This window comes from Capricornis sumatraensis, chromosome 7 (assembly GCF_032405125.1).
Source record: "Capricornis sumatraensis isolate serow.1 chromosome 7, serow.2, whole genome shotgun sequence".
Classification (NCBI taxonomy): domain Eukaryota; kingdom Metazoa; phylum Chordata; class Mammalia; order Artiodactyla; family Bovidae; genus Capricornis; species Capricornis sumatraensis.
The window spans coordinates 105,211,635-105,231,129 of NC_091075.1; the positions used below are offsets into that span (position 1 = coordinate 105,211,635).

The window sequence follows — 19,495 nt, forward strand, 5'->3', positions numbered from 1 at the left end:
CCCATGGCCTGCTGCTGCTTTGCTACTAAAGTGACAAGACACAGGGACCCAGAGCAGAGAGGCCTGGCACCATCCCATGGCATCCAGCCTCCCCCCTGGCAAGAAAGGTGTCAGAACTGTGGCTTGTAGGTGTGATGACGAGTCTGATAGTAGCTGAGTAATTAGAAAAGGCGTTTCATTTCCAACGTAGGAGGAGACCAGAAAAGCTGCTGTGACTCCACGCTGAGCTGGGGAATTGCTCTGAATTTTGAAATACCTTTTGAGCGAGTACTTCCTGGCGGACTCGGGACCTGGGGGCTCATATTCCTTTAACTCTTACTCTTCAGTGTCTTGATTTGCTCTGATACTGCTGTTCAGTCCCCCAGGCCACTGGGAGCTTTCTGCTATGTTACCATCTCCTTGTGTCCAAACAGTAACACTTTCTGTGCATGCGTGCTAAGGCACTTCAGTCACATCTGCCTGTTTGTGACCCCATGGACTATAGCCTGCCAGGCTCCTCTGTCCGTGGGATTCTCCAAGCCAGAATACTGGCGTGGGTTGCTATTTCCTCCTCCAGGGAATCTTCCTGACCTTGGGATCGAACCCACATCTCATGTCTCCTGCACTGGGAGTCTGGGTCGTAACACTTTCTATTTAGGTAGAATTGATTTTCAGCAAAGGTTTTAAGAGAAAAGGAAATCTTTTTAATAAAGGAGAAAAAGTGGGCATTATTTTGACCAGTAAGAATAGTGATAGAGTGGATTCAGAGGACCTTTCCTCTTATAATTCTAGAATTGGCTGCTCTGAACAGAGGGAGGGGAGACTGGTACTTGCTGAGCCTCCGCTGTGTGCCAGGCGCATACAGGGTGCTGTGCCTTCATCTGTCACCAAGGCCCCAGCCTCCTTCCCCTCTTTCACCCACAACATGGAAAGAAACGCCAAGCCCTTTCCATTCTCCCCCGATGGCTCTGGAATCCTGCCCTCCTCACCCTGCCCAAGGCTCAGCTCAGGCTGCACCATTCCTTCCTGCACTGTTGCCTGAATTCCACCTTGCCCACTTTGCCAAGCAGTCAGCCCTCTACAGAAGCTGCGAGAATGGTTCATCACCATCTCTGGTCTGACCACATCAGTCCTCTTGGTAAAGCTGTCAGTGGCAAAGCCATCTTGTGGTAAAGCCATCAGCTTCTGGAGAATGTCCAAATCCTCCACAGTGCCTTGCAACTCATGATTACCCTCACCCGCCCCCCACCCCTCACTTACCTCCCCTGGGTCTCGTGTATCAGGCTTCCCCACACCTTTGGGTCATTGGGTTTCCCTTCATGCTGGTGGATGAGGGCAGTGCTCATCCTTCTCTGGATCATCCTTTCTCCCTCCAGTCACCTGGTTGGCTCCTATTTGCCTGCAAGCATCACTCACAGCCCTCTTTGCCCATCACTTCTCCTCTGTCCACTCTGGGCCCCTCTCAGGCTGCTCCGAGCCCTTCTGGTCCTCCACTCCCAGGTCACACTGGGATTTTGTCATCTGTTAGTAGGAACATCTTGTCCATTTTCTGATGAAACCGCTGTGATTAGGAACCTGGGCTGAGCCCTCTCTGTGTCTCCACACATAATGGAGGGCCTGGCTCATGGTAGGAGCTTATGAATGGTTGCAGGTGGTGATTTTGGAGGGAGGAAGTTCCCAGTTTCCACAGTTCACAGGTCTTTGGATGTAGATGCCTCCTTGTAAGTCTGGGCTCCAGCATGAGGGCTCTGGGACCGCAGACACTAAAGAGAAGCAGCTGGGCTCTGGCGTCTGGCAGAATTGGGCTCAGATTCATTGCCTTATCTCCTTTGCCATCAATTTTAGTTATTGCAAAATGGGCCAATTTTCTTATCATGTGGATATTTGTAAGGAATAAAGGGATCATTCGCATAAAGGAGTCTGGCAGTTGGCTGGCATTAAAGCCCCCTTAGACCACTCCTTAGGCTCCTCAAATACTTAAGGCTGCTTTTCATAAAATCCCTGCATCTTCTGGAATAGTTGAAGCCCCTTTTCCCCAGTGCCATCACCACATCTGTTTAAACAGCCTCTTATGTCCTTTAATACCAACATTTTGAGGCTCTGAGGCAGTGCTGGGTGAGTTTTCTTGAGTCTGAAACATCTTAGAGGTAACAGATTGCACAGGAGGCCTCAGCTGACGGACCCCAGCTTTATTTTTAGCACCCGGAGACTTGTATAGATGGTTCAGTTGATTTTTCTCCCCCCTGAGCGATCTCTCATGGTGGAAGCTGGCACTACACCAAGCCACAGCCTGGAACAAATTTCTAATTCTCATGTATGGAGCAGGTGGTAAAGCTCAGCTGGATGGTGAAGCAAATCCAAATCCTTAGTCAGCACCCAGCCACCTGTGGGCTGTGCTTGTTCTCTGCACAGAGAGCTAGGGAGGGGACCGACCAAGGCTCCTCTCATGCTGAAACCCTAAAGCCTGGGGTTCAACCCTGCCTTTGACACTCCCTTGCCCTTTGACACTGCCTGTCACTCAGGCTTTCTGAGCCTCGCTTTTCTCTCCCATTTGATAAGGTGTGCCTCCTGTGCCAGGGGCTGTGACAGCAGAATGGCTGGAGAATATAGAGCCTGCTGCGCTGTAGGCAGGATCCACACAGGCCCATGACCACTGTTAAGAGCCTTACAGGCTGCCTCTTCTCATCCTGCCCCAGAAAAGGAAAGTGGGGTGTGTCTACACAGAAATGCCCCGAGTCTGAATCCCCCAGGTCGGCTTTCCACCCAGAAAACACACCGTTAAACTGTTATCAGCACCACTGCCTTGGGGGCTCAGGTTTGTCAGCTTCCACTCCAGTGGATGGCGCATGCACGCTGTCCATGGTGCTGACTCCATAGGCGCTAGTGCCACCTCCCATCATCACCCTCACCACCCCGCACACCACCTTCACCTCTTACTGAGGACTTACTCTGTGCCAGGCAGTGCTCAATCACTGTGCACACACCCACCTACTTAATTCTCCCACATCACTGTGGAGTAGGCATGATTAACATCCCCCCTTTACAGGGAAGGTAATTGCCATGGACAGAGGAGCCTGGTGGGCTACAGTCCATGGGGTTGCAGAGTCAGACATGACTTAGCCACTGAACAAGAACAACTAAGCCACAGAAAGGGGTTAGGCAATCTACCCAGAGTCACCCAGCTGGCAAGTGGGTGGGATCAGACTTGGGGCATCTGGACACAGAACTGTGCATGTCACCATCATGCCACACTGCTTCTCAGTCATGATGTTAACATTCCCCATGGCGCCATGTTGCACGCTTTTCTTGCAGGCACTGAGGTGAACGCACTGCACTTGCTACCCTTAATCCTCATGGCAGCTGCGTAGGTAGTGCTGTCGTCCCAGTATGCAGCTGTGGAGATGAGTTCTGAGAAGTGAGGGCACTTGCCCATGGCTCCTCCTGGCCCTGGTCACTCTGCCTTTCCATTTCCATCCATGCAGTAGTTTCAGGCTCTCATTTTGGATCCTAAGGTGCTTTTCACAGTGTTGCAGGACAGAGTGGGGATTAATTCATTACATAGCTGACCAGATGCATGGGCTTTGGCAGCTGTATGATGTTTCTAACATTTCCTCAGGGTGCTGGGACATACAACTCTATCGAGCTTCCTGTCCCTTCCTGAAAGGCCTCCATGGCACTTGTGTAACACTACTCCAGATTAACCTCCACTTTGACCCCAGGCTAGAACCCTGTCACCCACCCTCTCTGCCTCCATCTTAGGGCTCAAGCAACCTGTCCTCTCTCAACTGCTCACCCTTCTACTTCCCCCTCCCCTGGAACACTTCTACCAGCTCGACCCTCTGCCTGGATAACTCCGACTCACACTCCGGCCTCAGCTGAATGCCTTTGCCCCAGAGGACCCTTCACTGACTCTCCAGACCAGCTCAGGGCATTGTTACAAATCTCATCACAGGTGCCTTTTATGTGTCTCCTGGAGCGTCCATCATGGGGCTAGTGTCTGGTTTCACTGCTGGGCTAGGAGCCCTGAAAGGTCGAGACGGGATCAGCTTGCCCCTTCTCGGTGCCATGGAAGGGAGCCACCTAGGTGTACATCCCAGCTGTGTCCCACCTTGGGTTTCCCCTCCCAACCCTGAGTTGGATGCAAACCCAGGCATGTAATCCAGCACAAACCCTCACTGTCCATCTAGAGTGTAAGGAACATTATACCATTTGCAACCTGCTTAATTTCATGTCTGTTTCAGAAGAAGAGAATTCCACTGATTCTAACTACCTTTAATTGTTGCTCAAAGTACCAGCGATGTGCTAGGTTCTTATCTCCTTGATGCAGTTGTTATCTCCTTCAACTCTTCACTACAGCCGTGCAAAGCAGATGGTATCTACTCATTCTACAGAGTTTTGCAAACAAGCAGGTCACAGAGAGGCTGAGAAAAGCTTTCCAGAGGTCACACAGCTGTTATTTGATGGGGCCTGGACTGTCCAGCCCTGATTTTTGTGACTCAGAAGTCAGAGCTTTCTTGCCTGTCTAAGCATTTGGGAATCACATAATCTGGCCTGTGGTAGAGGTGCGCAAACTACTCATCACAAAGAGAAAACACTCCAGGGTTTCAGTGAGCTTGCACAGTGAGCAGTTACTCAGAATGACTCCTCTTTCATGGACGTGCGTAGCCCCAGCATTTTCTCAGAGTGAGATTGCTCCATCATAGTTCATAAGATTCTGAGCAGAGAACAGAAGGAGGCTGTTATGGGCTGAATTTTGTCCCCCACACCACAAAAAAAAAAAAAAAAAAGCTGTATATTGAAGCTCTATCCCCCAGTGCCTCAGGATATGACTATATCTGGAAATGGGTCTTTAAAGAGGTGATTAAAGTAAAATGAGGTCACTAGGGTGGGTCCCAATCCAATGTGACTAGTGTATTTATAAGAGGAGGAGCCTGGCACACAGACACACCCAGAGGGGATGATCTCTTGAGGACACAGGGAGGAGACAGCTATCCGCAAGCCCAGGACAGAGGCCTCAGAAGGAACCAACCCTGCCAACACCCTAATCTTGGACTTCCAGCCTCCACGAGAGAATAATTTTCTATTATTTAAGTCACCCAATTGTGGCATTTCACCATGGCAACCTGAGCAAACTGATACAGAGACATGGGTCACCAGGAACCTCCTATAGAATCTCGCTTTGTTAGTGGAGTGCCCATACCTCATGCTTGTAGCCAGGTCATCTTTTGGAGAAAATTTGCTGGAAAAGAAGCAGCTTTGCTGGCCATGCCCCAGTGAAACTGCGTCCACATGCAGGAGGCCTTCCAGGCCCCTCCATACCAGCATCCTTGGGGAGCGTGTGCGGGGGGTCTTTTGTGGTGTGACCCTTGGGAGAGCTGCCTCCATCCTTACTCCTGCTTGGTCACCATGGTAACAGCCTCCCCTTCCTAAGAGCGTGCTCCTATGAGGACATCTGGATAAACCACGCTTTGCTGTGTTCAGTCAGTGGAGCCCAAAGCTACATCCTTCTCATCATGGAGCCCTTGCCCACTCTCAACATCCAGCTTGCTCAGGACGCAGCCAGTCCAGCAAGCCCCACCAGCAGGGTCTTTGAGGGTGTGGACCCCATGGCAGAACTCCATGGTATATAGAGGTACAATCACTCTGGAAGAGAGCGGACAGTGGGAGCAACAGTTAAGTAGGCTGGAAGTTAGGAAGCCAAGATTCATCCTTGCTCTGCTTCTGCCTCTGGCCTTGGGCCACTCACCTCCGCCCTTGCTTCCCTGTCCTCCTTCATGGATTGGAGGGTGGGTGGTCCCTTTCTGCAGGGACACTCAGGTGCCTGGCCTGCAGGGGGCTGCCCTCACCAACTCTCCAAGTGTCTGATAGTGTCTCCAGGCTTAGTTACTTGCTGTATCTTCAGAGTCACTTGTCACAGCATAGCCACTAAAGCTCTTCATGACATTAGTTGATACTTGTGTGATTCCTGGGTGTCCGTGGAGTGCTTTCTATATTCATTTCTCATTGGAGCTCCTCCCTGAAACAAACCAATGACATTTATTCATTTCACGTGCTGGACTCATTTTATGGTGAGCGGAGGTCTGCCTGGGGAATGAGTGACAGCGCTTGTGCCTGTGATCCTGGGACAGAGAAGGGAGACTGAGGTTCAGAGAGCTGCAGCTCAGAGAAGCGAGGGCCACAGAAGCGCAGCCACCTTCTCTCTGATGTTTCAGGACCCTCCAAGTGAGATCCCACACAGCGGTGTGGCTTCAGACCAATGATCAGCCAAGGTGCCAGGTGCCTGTGTCCAGCTGTGGTTTCAGGACATCAGGAGATGCCCTTGGCAGCAGGAGATGAAGGTGTTTCTATAAAAATCCCCGCAAACTTTATGACTCTGCAGAAGACCCACCTGAATTACATTCCTGTGTCCTTGGCGAGAAGAATCACAGACTTCACTCTGGGCTGGAATAAACCCTTGTTTCTGAGCTTTACTGACTTCCAGGCATTTTGCAGACTGGCAGTAAAGGGAGGCTTCTGTTGCAACAGCAAGATTGCAACTCCTCTTCTAAACCCCATGGTCAGCAAAGAGTAGCCCAGCAAGGAGAGGTGGGCCCAAGAATTTTATAAAGCTTGATGGAACACTGCCACGCCCATTCATTTACATATTGTCTGTGGCTGTTTTTGCATCACAGAAGCAGAGTTGGGTAGCAGGAGGAGATCTTGTGGCCTGCTAAGCCTGAAATATTTCCTCTCTGGCCCTTTACAGAAATTGTCTGCTGACCGTGGTGTGGAGGGTTGCACTTGTGCTTGTTCACACAAGCACCGAAGGAAAAGGGGCTGGGGCCAGGCAGCTGCTAGGAGCAGTGCCAACTTCCCAGGCCCCCTCCTGCCCACCCGCCCACACTCCCACGGCTGGGCCTTTCCTCTCCTGCTCCTGGAGCCTCTGCCCACACTGGTCCAGAGAAGCTGAGTGACTGGCCCAAGGGAGTCTCCACATGGATTAAAGGCAGATTTGAGCATGGAATCCAGGCTCCCTGGCAGCCAGTTCCGCACTTGCCTGCAGTGTCAGGGCATGTTCCTTCTTCCTAGTTCACTTACAAAGCACCTACTCCACACCCAGCCCTGTCCTCAGTGCGTCATCACATGCATCATCTTAATTATAGGAGGCAGACTGAGGATTTACAAGGAGAAGCAATGGTTTATCATAAGAAGTCTTGTAACTGAATAATTGCCTTCCGTGGTGGCTCAGTGGTAAAGAATCCACCTGCCAATGCAGGAGAAGTGAGTTCAATAGAGTCAGGAAGATCACCTGGAGTAGGAAATGGCATCCCACTCCAGTATTCTCGCCTGGAAAATTCCATGGACAGAGGAGCCTGGTGGGCTACAGTCCATGGGACCACAGAGAGTCGGTCATGTCTCTAGGGTAAGCACACACTACCCTAGGAGGTAAGGTGTGGTGGTGATGGTTTCCCTGGTGGCTCAATCAATAAAGAATCTGCCTGCAATGCAGGAGAAGGGTCAGTCCCTAGGTCGGGAAGATCCCCTGAAGAAGGAAATGGCAGCCCACTCCAGTCTTCTTGCCTGGGAAATCCCATGGACAGAAGACAGGGGTAAGGTATACCATTGTCATTTTGAACTTGGGGAAACTGAAGCACAGAGAGGTCTAGAAACTTGCACACACAGCTAGCGAGCAGAGAGAGCCTGGATTCAGCCCCAGGTTGTCAGGTTGTTCTCATCCCATTCTTCTCTGTCTCCCAGGTCACAGCATAGATTCTGGAGCTCAATTCTGTTGCTGTCCCCAGCTGGCCGCCCTCTGCCTGGCACTGAGCAAGAGGCTTCTCCTTGCTGAGCCCCTGTTTACTCATCTATAGGAGGGGGACATCTCACCCACAGGTAGAGAGGATACAACAGACACAGATGTGATGCCATCTGCTCAGAGCCAGGCCACAGGGCATCTCAGGTGGGCACGGGTACCAAGTTGGTATAGACTGAAGTCTGAGGTATAAATGATTTTGCCTGCACTCGGATGAGTGAAAATAGTCAGCCAATGTTTGCGGCCTGAAAAGAAGGCCTTCTCTTGTGGCTGGGGGCAGGAAGAGAAGGGCACCTGTGGAGCAGGGCAGTGAAGGGGGGAACCCAACCCCATTTTAGGAAGTTCACTCTGGCTGAGGTTGGGGGGCTGTTCAGGGGCAGGGAGCCCCCCTGAGGCAGAGGCAGCCTGGGCTGAGGGCCAGAGCAGAGGGACCTCCAAACGGAGGAGCCAGGACATGGAGGCAGGCTGGAGCTGATGAAGGAAGGAGTGGAGCTGGGGATTCCAAAGCTGCCCTGATTCCTGGCTCAGCATTTCAGGGCTGGAGCTGCTACAACAGGGACCTGCAGGGAAAGAAGTGGTCTGGAATGGATGTCGAGGAAGATGTCTATGATCCCGGCATAATGCCCATGTCTTTATTTCCCAGCTTCCAGGAAGCAATCTGGGTGTCTGAGTTTCCTATAGATGGCATAACTTTTCACACATCATTTGGTTCAAAACAATAAAAATCTATTGGCTCACAGTTTCAGAGGTCTGAAGTTTGCAAAATTAAGGTGTTGTCAGGGCTGTTCCTCTGAGGGCTTCTGGGGAGGGTCCTTCCGTGCGTCTCCCAGCTCCTGTGGCCCCAGGCATCGCTCCAGCGTCTGCCTCTGAGATGGTCTTCTCCTCTGGGCGTGTCTGCTTCTCCTTCTGTGCCTCTTATAAGGAAAGTGAAAGTGAAATCGCTCAGTCGTGTCCGACTCTTTGCACCCCATGGACTGTAGCCTACCAGGCTCCTCCCTCCATGGGATTCTCCAGGCAAGAGTACTGGAGTGGGTTGCCATTTCCTTCTCCAGGGGATCTTCCCAACCCAGGGATCAAACCCTCGTCTCCTGCATTCCAGGCAGACACTTTAACCTCTGAGCCACCAGGGAACTCCTCTTATAAGGAACTTGTGATCAGATTTAGGGCCCACCCAGGTAATCTAGGAAGACCCCCCCCAACACACATTTTGAGATCTTGAACTTGATCATGTGTACAAAACCCCTTTCTCTAAATAAGTTTACATTCACAGTCTCTGGGGCTTAGGACACGGATATGTATTGGTGCGGTGGGGAACCATTCAACTTCCTGCACTGGAGAAAATTACCTTGCACTCAGCCAAAGGGTGGGGACCAGAACTAGTCCACCTTCTGCCCTTCTCCTCTCCGTGTGACCTGCTGCTCTCTCCACCTACCTGTGTCTGACAAACTTCCCTTGTAGGGAAAAATCATTCTTAGCTGCCAAAGTGTGATTGAAAGTGAAACAAAAGCCATCAGACACTTGGAATACAATTAAATGGAAGAACAGAACATGAATAATTCATCCAGCTTTGCCAGGGGGAGGGGGGCTCATAAACGAGTCCAATTATACATCTTCCCGAGAGAGGTCAGTCCTGCCACGGAAGAAGCACCGCCTACACGTGGGATTCTTGCAGCTGATTCCAAAACGGGGCTGGGGGCAGCACCTTGAGGGTTAATCCTCAAAAAGAAATGGTGTTCCAGGGTCATACTCAACCCCTCATTTTGCAAATAGGGGAAAACAAGGTTTACGGATGGGAATGATTTTTGCATATGGAACTGAACATTCCAGAGAGAACTAAGACCAGACACCTGGCCCAGGACCCCCAGCTTCCAACCTAACACTGGTCTTGCCAACGTCGAGGCCACCACATATGGTCGAGTGTCTCAAAGTCCTCAGGCGTGTGGCCACTCGGGTGGGAGTCCCAGAGGAGTGTTTGCAGTGTCTGTTTGGGACGTTAATTACAGAGATATAGAGGCCTCCCCAGGGCTTCCCAGGTGGCACAGTGGTAAAGAATCCATCTGCAGTGCAGGAGACAAGAGATGCAGGTTCAATCCCTGGGTTGGGAAGATCCCCTGGAGGAGGGAAACGGCAGACCACTCCAGTATTCCTGCCTGGAGAATCCCATGGACAGAGGAGCCTGGTGGGCTACAGTCCATGGGGTCACAGAGTCAGACACGACTGAGTGACTAAGCATACACACAGAGGCTTCTCCCCACCTACTTCCCACAGATTTAGCAGGGACAGACATACTCAGTCATTCACCCCTCACACACCCAATGGCCAGCAAGGAGCTGGACACCCACAGGGAGAGCCTTGTCCTCGAGCAGAGCCAGGTGATGGTGGACCCGACTGGATGGCCACGCCCTGAAGGACACTGTGCTGTCCGAGGTGGCAGGGGCGGCTGTGGCCCCTAGGATTCAGAGGCACAGGTTGGCCGTGACCGTGTTCTTGTTTTCCTCCACCAGCATCACGTGGAAATGGGTCCTATGCTTTGTATCATCTTTCCCCGGCACCCACTGCGTCCAGGTCTTTGTTTGAAACAAGAGATTCCCGGAGTGACGCGTGAGTCGTGGGAGCTGTGGTTCATGGTTGCTGGTGGGACCCAGGCATCAGGGACTCTGCCCCTTCAGCCCACAGGGCCCCGGTCCATGTGGGCTCCCCCTCAGCTGGCTCTAGGTAGCTCCAGTTCAGGCATGTTCACTGTAGAGCCTGCACACCTGATCAAGCCCTGTGGACTCAAGCTATCACAGCCTTGATCAAAGTTCTAGTGAGTGTCTTCAGAAGGCTGGCCAGAGCTGAACATGGTTGTCATGAGGCTGTCAGAAGGGCTGTTAGAGAGAGGTGGGTCATGGGAAACAAAGCGGGGAGCAGGGACTCTGTGATCAAGCGAAAGGCCACACTCCTTTGCTTGGCCTTGGCCCCTGTGTGAGTCTGGGGCCAGGATCTGGGAACCTGGGAGAGGAGACTTCAACATACCACACTCCCTTCTCTGGCCACCAGCGTCCACGGCCTCCCAGGTTAGAAAGTGGTTCATAAACTCTCTCCACGGAAGTTCTCCAGAGACTTCAGACATCATCTCTGCTCCCTCTCTGTTGAGCTCAGTTCTAGAAAATCTAGGACATCTGGAAAGGAGAGAGAATTTGGATGCTGATTCAATCAGTGGGGTCAGGTGACCCTGAATTAACAATCAGAAAGTCTCAGGAATGACAGCAGCCCCCTCACGCTACGAGTCCACCGCAGGTCACCTGAGGGTCACAGCACGTGCTAGCTCCCGGAGCTCCGGCCTGGAAGTGATATGTGTCACTTGTCACCTCTGTCCTCCATTCATTGACGAAAGCAACAAGTCATGATGACCTGAGTTCCCTCGGGTGGGGGGACAGCTCTCCCTGGGATGCTCAGAGGACCACCTGCAAGGCAAGCATCTTCACTTCCCGAGGAGGGTGTAACCCTGGGACACACGGTGAAAACCTGTGTCCTTTGACAACTGACACAACCTGCGTGCCCTGAGGACTGCATTCGTTTCTCCCAGCCCCTCTCTGGCTTTTTTGTCCTGCGTCCTCCGGGAGAATCTGCTCCGTTTACAGAACATTTGACAGGCGCTGTACTGATGTGCATGACATTTCGTAAGCAACAGCACTTTTTCTCCAGACACCACTTGAAGTTCAGGAGGGAATCAAAGCGGTCAGGAGGAGGCACAGTCCCGTGGAAAGTCGTCAGTGGGTGCTCAGACCCGTAAGGACAGGGCTGCAGGCTGATGCTGATGGAATTCGCACCCTAGATGCCTTGGCTCTTCTTCTCTGTGAAACTTTAGTCTCACTTTTTCGCGATTTAACCTCTGCTTCTTATTGAACCAGAAACCACAGTTTCCTGGGAAACCAATTCAGGAACTGACAGCTGCCTCCTTTTTTCCCTCTGTTTTGATGTGATTCTAAGTTTCTGGTTAATGGTGTGCTTCTAGCAGGCAAAATTTGAGCGTTTGCACATAGACCCTCCTTGGTGCCTCTGATTGCAACAGACTCAACCATCTTTTCTGATGTTTTATAAACTCTGCTGTTTATAGAAGTCAGAAAATACCTCTTTCTTACTGAGAGAGGAAGCAGCCTGGGGCAGGTGGAAGAGACAGGGCTGACAGCAGATGAATCTCAGAGTTTCAATTGGTATTTTCTAGATAATACAAATAATAAGAGCAACTGACAATGCATCAGGCAGTTGTCAAGGGCTTTGCCTCTTCTCATCTTCACAGCAAATCTATGATGTTAGAACTGTTAGCCCATTTTACAGATGAGGAAACTGAGGCATCAAGAGCTGAGAAACTCACCCAGGATCATGCAGCCAGGAGGAATTCTCTGAATCCAGAGCCCCCATGCAAAGAAGAGGGAGGAGGGGGCTTTTCAGAGGGCTTTTCAGAAGGGGCTGCAGAGCTCCCACAGGGCTGGGGAGAACAGAGACCAAGGGTTTCACTGTCCGAGAGGAAAGTGCCTTCAGGGCACAGTAACTTATAGATCTACAGCAGGAAAGATAGAAAGGGGCCTGGGTATGCTAGGCCTTGGATGCTATGTCCAGGGGTTCCAATTCGCTGTTGTAGGCAGTGGGGGATGGACAGGAATCCAGCCTCACCACTTACTGCTGAGTCACCATAGACTGGTTGTTTACTCTGGGCTCCAGCATATCATACCTGGCTCCAGAAGTATCAGCCAAGGATACTTCCTTTTCAAGCAACAAAATTCTTGGTCTCAAACAAAAAATGCTAGTTTCTCTTCCTTACAGCCCTTCACAGGTAAGCAGGGCCAGGCTATCTCCCTGTGAGCCAAACAAAGGCACCCTAGCCCTAGAGTCAGGCGGAGGGGGCCACACAGGGTTCCCTGAGGCAGGCCATTGCGTATGCCTATAATAACAAAGCTATGACCAACCTAGACAGCATATTAAAAAGCAGAGACATTACTTTGCTGACAAAGCTCCGTACAGTCAAAGCTATGGTTTTTCAGTAGTCATGTATGAATGTGAGAGTTGGACCATAAAAAGGCTGACTGCCGAAGAATTGATGCTTTTAAACTGTGGTGTTAGAGAAGACTCTTGAGAGTCCCTTGGACTGCAAGGAAACCCAACCAGTCAATCCTAAAGGAAATCAGTCCTAAATATTCATTGGAAAGACTGATGCTGAAACTTTAGCTCCAATACTTTGGCTACCTGATGCGAAGAGCTGACTCACTGGAAAAGACCCTGATGCTGGGAAAGACTAAAGGCAGGAGGAGAAGGGGACGACAGAGGATGAGATGGCTGGATGGCATCACCAACTCAATGGACATGAGTTTGAGCAAGCTCCAGGAGATGCTGAAGGACAGGGAAGCCTGGCGTGCTGCAGTCCAGTGGTCACAAAGAGTTGGACACGACTGAGCGACTGAACAATGAAACAGAATACGGATTTATTTATTGGCTCACATATTTAACCACCCAGGGGTCAAGGCTTCAGGTAGATCCTGATCTAGGATTCTAAAGATACTGCAGATCTCTCTTTCCATCCACTCTGTCTTTGGGGCTGTCTGCCCCACCCCCAGGCTCGGTTTCCCCTTGTCATGGCAGCAGACACAGTTCTTTCCTGTCCACACCACCCAGCCCTGCAGAGATGACAGCTGCATCCAGCATTCTCCGTATTCGAGTCTGGAGTCCTCTACTGGCACACCTGGTGCCTTATGCTCATCCTTCATGATGACGTGAGTGGGAATGGAAGACACAGGTCAGAGCTGAAAATCCAGGAGGGCAGAGAACCTCGTCCCCAGAGCAGAGTCTTGATGTTGTGGGCTGAAGGGCCTGGGTCTGGGGGCGTCCACTCAGATCAGACACAATGCCCAGAGTGATGGGAGAGAACTGAAGTTCTTCACCTATAGTGTCCATGGCCCTGCGCTCAATACAGGCTCCTGGCCTTCTGATTGGCAACTGGAAGAAGAGGGGCAGAAGGGAGACACCTCACGGGTTGCCCTGTGTGGAGGCTGGGCAGCTGGTGGGCACCGGCTGGAGAGACAGTGCCAGTCAGGAAGGAGGCAGAGGTCCCGCCTTATGGGGACAGTGGATGGGCACCCACAAGGGGTGTTGGACAGGCAGGTCTGCAGCCTGGGGACTCTGGGGTCAGCTATTTGTCCAGGAGTCTCGGTAATGGGGAGACAGCTCAGACTCGGGGTAAGCAGATGTGCCCAGGGGAGGTGGGGAAGGCAGAGCCACGAGGACACCCTCCCTGTGCCGACCCTTCCTTGACCCGGCCGCCCAGACATCGTGGACATCAAACCAGCTAACATGGAGGACCTCACGGAGGTGATCACTGCGTCCGAGTTCCACCCGCATCACTGCAACCTCTTCGTCTACAGCAGCAGCAAGGGCTCCCTGCGCCTCTGTGACATGCGTGCGGCCGCCCTGTGTGACAAGCACTCCAAACGTAAGTGTGCATGCCCGCCAGCACCCCAGCAGGGCATGGATGTGGGCGGGGCCTCCTGGTGTGGGTGGGCGGGGCATGGAGGTGTTCTTCTTCTTTTTTTTTTTTTTTTTTTTGCTCTTTTTTTTTTTACTTTACAATACTGTATTGGTTTTGCCATACATTGACATGAATCCGCCACAGGTGTACATGAGTTCCCAACCCTGAACCCCCCTCCCACCAGCCTCCCCATATCATCTCTCTGGGTCATCACCGTGCACCAGCCCCAAGCATCCTGTATCCTGTATCGAACCTAGACTGGCGATTCGTTTCTTACATGATAGTATACATGTTTCAATGCCATTCTCCCAAATCATCCCACCCTCTCCCTCTCCCACAGAGTTCAAAAGTCTGTTCTATACATCTGTGTCTCTTTTGCTGTCTCGCATACAGGGTTATCATTACCATCTTTCTAAATTCCATATATATGTGTTAGTATACTGTATTAGTGTTTTTCTTTCTGGCTTACTTCACTCTGTATAATCGGCTCCAGTTTCATCCACCTCATCAGAACTGATTCAAATGTATTCTTTTTAATGGCTGAGTAATGTGGGCGGGGCATGGAGGTGTTCTGAATGGGCTGGGGGGGCCGCGGGGGGGACGGGGAGTGGGGTGGTCTCAGTTTCTCTTTAGTACTGCTAGCAGGAGATACCCAGTCCTGCCACCCACTGCCCCCACCCTAAGTCCCAGCAGAGATGAGGGCCAGGGAGTGAGCTGGGCACTGGAAGTCAAAGAGGGACCACACCCAACTGTCACCTCCTCCAGGAAGCCTTCCTTGATCCCCACATTGGGCCAGCTCCCTCTTCTGCTTTCTGCTCACGACTACACACTGTGCAGAACTTTCTGTGCTGTGCTACCTCCCCCAGCAGGCTGGGTCACTTCACACTGGAACCCCCCAGAGAGCAGCCTCGGGGTTGCCACAGAGGTGTCAGGGGATTCAGGGATGGATGAGGTGCAAGGGAACTTCATATGATAACCAACCACCACAGAACAGCTCACACTGGACACTGAGCCGGGCGCCCAGCCACGCTGTCTACTGGCATAGCTCATCTTGTCACATGAGCTGTCCCGAGGCCCTGCACAGTAGGTGAAACGGGCTCCAGAGATGGGCCCAAGGTCACTCACACTGAAACAGTGGCAGGGTGGGACTTGAACCTGGGGCCCTGGGATACCCTGACTGGTGCACCTCACCCCCGGTCTGGGCTGCTTGGCGCTGGATTGAGCTGGCGGCTGTCCACCAGCGCGGTGCTCCCCAGAGGCACCTGAAGGCAGAGGACCAGCCCATGACGTCCTCCCTGGATGACCGTGCAGGAGCAGCAGTGGGGACGGAAGCAGACGTGGCCCCAGTCGGGAGGGCCGGGAATCTAGCTCATCTCTGGATCCGTCCCAGTGCCTCCAGCAGGATCTGGAAATGTTGAATGAATGAACGAACGAACAATGGATGAGTGGTGACCAGCTGGCCGCTGCAGGGCTTTATCGAGGTCTCGGTGAAGGAGGCAGAGGGCTGTTGGGAGAGACAGGGTTATTCTCTTCCCCTGGGGGCTGGTTTCCCTGGGCAGCCAGAGAGGACGGTGCTGCCCCAGCTCCCAGGGACTCAGACGCGGGACTCACTGTAGCTGCCAGCTCCTCCTCCCTCCTTGGCCAAGTTCTGTCCCCTCGTCTCACCCCGTCACCCTTCTCTGGGTTCATCCACATTGCACACACTCTCCCAGCCTTCCTTACATTCACAGCTGGGCGGGATGTCCACTCTCTGGGTCTGTACTTAGCACTGGAGCCACTGACCCCCATCCACAAGCCCCAGGGCTCCTCCAGTGGAGCTCATGCATGGTCCTGGGAAAGCCCCCTCCCTGGGTACCGCGCCTTCTGGGGGCTGAGCTGTTGGCACGCAGGATGGGGAGGGCAGATCTCCCTCTCTGGGTGGAGCCGGGGCCACCAGGACACTCGGTGTCACACGGTGAGCTGCCATGCTCCAGACACTGTCCCTGGGGTGCAGCAGGAACCAATGGACCGACAATAAACTCCGACCCAGGCGATCTGATGCCAAGAGGCAGTGAGTGGTATAAAGAGCAGCCAGGAAAGCAGCGCGCAGGGAGGGTCATGTCAGCGGCACTGCTAGAGGCAGTTACAGTGGAACAGTCTGAGGCGCTGAGCCGGTGCACCATGCAGAATCTTCTAGAAGGACACAGCAGGGGCAAAGGCTTCGAGATGCAAAGGCACCTGTGTGGCCGGATGCTGCCATCTCTGTAATAGAATATTGTTCAGACATTTAAAGAACTGACTTAGGAGGGGTTTAATGACATGGGGAAATGATTATGTTGGAAGATTCTATGGGGGCGAAAAGCAGGATAATGACTACTTCACCAAAAGAATGGAAACAGAAAATCATGGAAAGAAATACGCCCAGAAATTGTTTCTGAATGTGGGTTCAGGAATTTAGGGAGAATAGGGATGGTTTTGTGCCCCCCACGCTGCTTGAACGATGGTCTCTGTGGGCTGCACGTGGGAGCCAGAGACCCTCTTGGCTTCTGGAACTGTATCAGCTGGTTCCCTGGGATCTGAACAAGCAGCCGCCCACCAGGACAGCCATCACTCATCCATTTCCTGAGCCCAGGCACACACAGATTCCGGGCACGTCGTTGTCACACGCCTGGTGGTGTAGATTTGCATGTGACTCAGCCCGCAAAGTCAAGTGCAAGAGCTGTAACTTTATTTCAGTGACTCAGCTCCATTGAATTTCTCACCCCCTTCTCTGGGGGCTGCAGTGAGCATTCATTAGGGCCACGGAGGATTCTGCATCTTCAGCAGGTTCTGGAAGGCTTTGACAGGGCTAAGGTATGAAGGGAGGGACATGGCACCTCCTGATCCCCAGGGGGCTTTTCAGTGCCTGGTGACACTGAGGGCAAGAAATTTCCTATGGATACAAAAATTCTGCTTTAGGCATAAATGATCAGAGATGAAGTTGGCCTTTGATTTTCTTTGCCTACAATCTTTGTCCAGTTTTATTAAGAGGATTGTTCTCTTGTCAAATGAGCTGGCTGCTTTCTCTCTATTTTCCTCTAGAACAGTTAGTATAATATATCTTCTCCTTGAAGTCTTAGTAAAACTCACATGTAGATCCTTTTTGATTATTGGTTTATATGGGTTTTCTAAGGGAATTAATTTTGTGATAAAATGCATTTTTCTAGAATTTTCTTTTCATTCTCAAACTTAATATTCTGCACAGAAACTTTCTCATTAATGCCAGTGACAGGATTGTTCACCTTCTGTTTTCCTTACTTCGTCTCATTTGCCACAAGTCATGAGTAGGGGAAATACTTGCCCTACTGTCTGAGTTCTCCAGATGGCGTTTGTTCTTAGTACTCCTGAGAAATTAAGCAAGCAGATGATTGCCAATTAGGCTGCTATTTTTAATCAAAACAAATGGCTGTTATTGGAGCCAGATCTTGTTTTAAAGAGACTTGGAGGCTAGGACCTGTTCTTTACATCTCACTTCTACCCATTTAGTTACTACTCAGAACTCAGGGGATGGCTGATAGTGATATCCCAGAGATGAATGGTCCAGGCATCATTTTTCCAATGGGTAAGTCTGTGATTTTCTGTTCACTGAAGGAAGGACATCCCAGATCACAGGTGGATCACATGTTGACCTCTGTCCTTGGGCAGATGAGGAAACCGAGGCTCAGAGAAACAGTGGCTTCCCCAGGCCCCTCCCCATCATCAGGGGCAGAGCCAAGGGGCATAGGCTGCTCCTCAACCCACAGATTCCTGTCCTCCAAAGCAGTAGAGAGCTGGGTCTTTTGTCTGCTAGTCGTAATGGCAGTGTAACCATGGAAACAACTGTGCTTGAATCCTCAAAATAGACAGACACTTCTGCTTTTCACAGCACAGAGTCTGCCAAAAGGAAGGGCCGTGCCAAGAGGCATGAAGATTCCCTAGAATAGGTGGGAATGACAGTCGCTACCCCTGGTGGGCCCCCTACTCCGTGCCAGCCCCGTGCTGGGTGAAGCAGGAACCACAGATGACGTTGGTCCAGGGCTTGCTACACACCAGGTGCTGCTCAAAGTTTACATCTCATTAAGTCCTGAGAGCTGTGCTATGATGCAAGTCCTCGATTATTCATTTTATAGATGAGGAAACCGAGTGTATTGTTTTCCCATGGCTGCTGTAACGAATTGCCATGAACTCAGTGGCTTAAAACAGCATGAATATATTCTTAGATAGTTCTAGAGGGCAGAGGTCCAAAATTCAGTGTTGTCAGGCCTGCATTCCTTCCGGAGGCTTCAGGGGAGAATCGGTCTCTATCTTTTCCAGCTTCTAGAGGTCACCTGTGATCCTTGGCTTGTGGCCTCTTCTGTCTTCAAATACATCACTCCAACCCCCACTTCCATGCTGTTGTCTCCTCTTCTGCCTTTGACTGTCCTCCTTTCCTCATGATTACCAGTGGGCTGGCCCACCCAAGAGAGTCCAAGATAATCTCTGCAGCTCCAGATCCTAAACTTGCATATGCAAAGCCTTCTGTCATGTTAGGTAACACACGCACAGGTCCCAGGGATGAGGATGTGGCCATCTGTGGGGGCTGTTATTGTTTATCACACAGGCCCAGAGAGGTTAAGACATCCCCCTCAGGTCACACAGCTAAGCAGAGCCTATTAGAGGCTCCAGAAGTCTCATGCCTATCAGCCTGTGCTCTTTATCACTTACTCTTCACAGCATCCTTGAAAACAAAGAATACTCATGGGAGTTAGGGGTGAACCAGGTTCATTTAGAGGGGCAGGATGGAGTAGATTCTCAGAACTCACCCCTGCTAATGGATCTGGGGTGGAAAGACCAGACCCAGCCCTCTCTCTGCTGGGGAGGCTCCTGATGTCTGGGGATGAGTCAGGGCAGAGCCCCCAACTGAGGGCACAGCCAGTGCAAAGGCCCTGCAGCTGGATCCCGAGGCCCACGTGGCAGGAGCAGAGTCAGGGAAGGTGGGGGGTGAGGTCAGAAGTGCATGGAGAGAGGAGAATCCACGTGATGAGGGCTTTACAGACCTTGGTGGGGTGCTCTGGGTTTACTCTGAAAGCACAGGAAACCACGGGGTGCTTTGGCCTGGCTGTGTTTTAACAGGATCCATGGCCCACCCCCTTGCTAATCCTGGAGCCCAAGGTGGGACTTGCCCGGACTCACGTGTTCATCTTTCAAGTGGATGTTCTCATAACGTCAGAGCAGAAGAGGGACCC

General features: G+C 51.7%; 1 protein-coding gene across 1 annotated transcript in view; it reads left to right on the top strand.

The window, feature by feature from the left end:
* The window catches only part of PPP2R2C (protein phosphatase 2 regulatory subunit Bgamma), a 161,810-nt gene that overhangs the window by 120,557 nt on the left and 21,758 nt on the right, over positions 1–19,495 (top strand). The window contains exon 6 of the mRNA XM_068975237.1: positions 14,073–14,237. Coding sequence (XP_068831338.1) covers positions 14,073–14,237 — 165 coding nt within the window. The remainder of the gene's footprint in view (positions 1–14,072; positions 14,238–19,495) is intronic.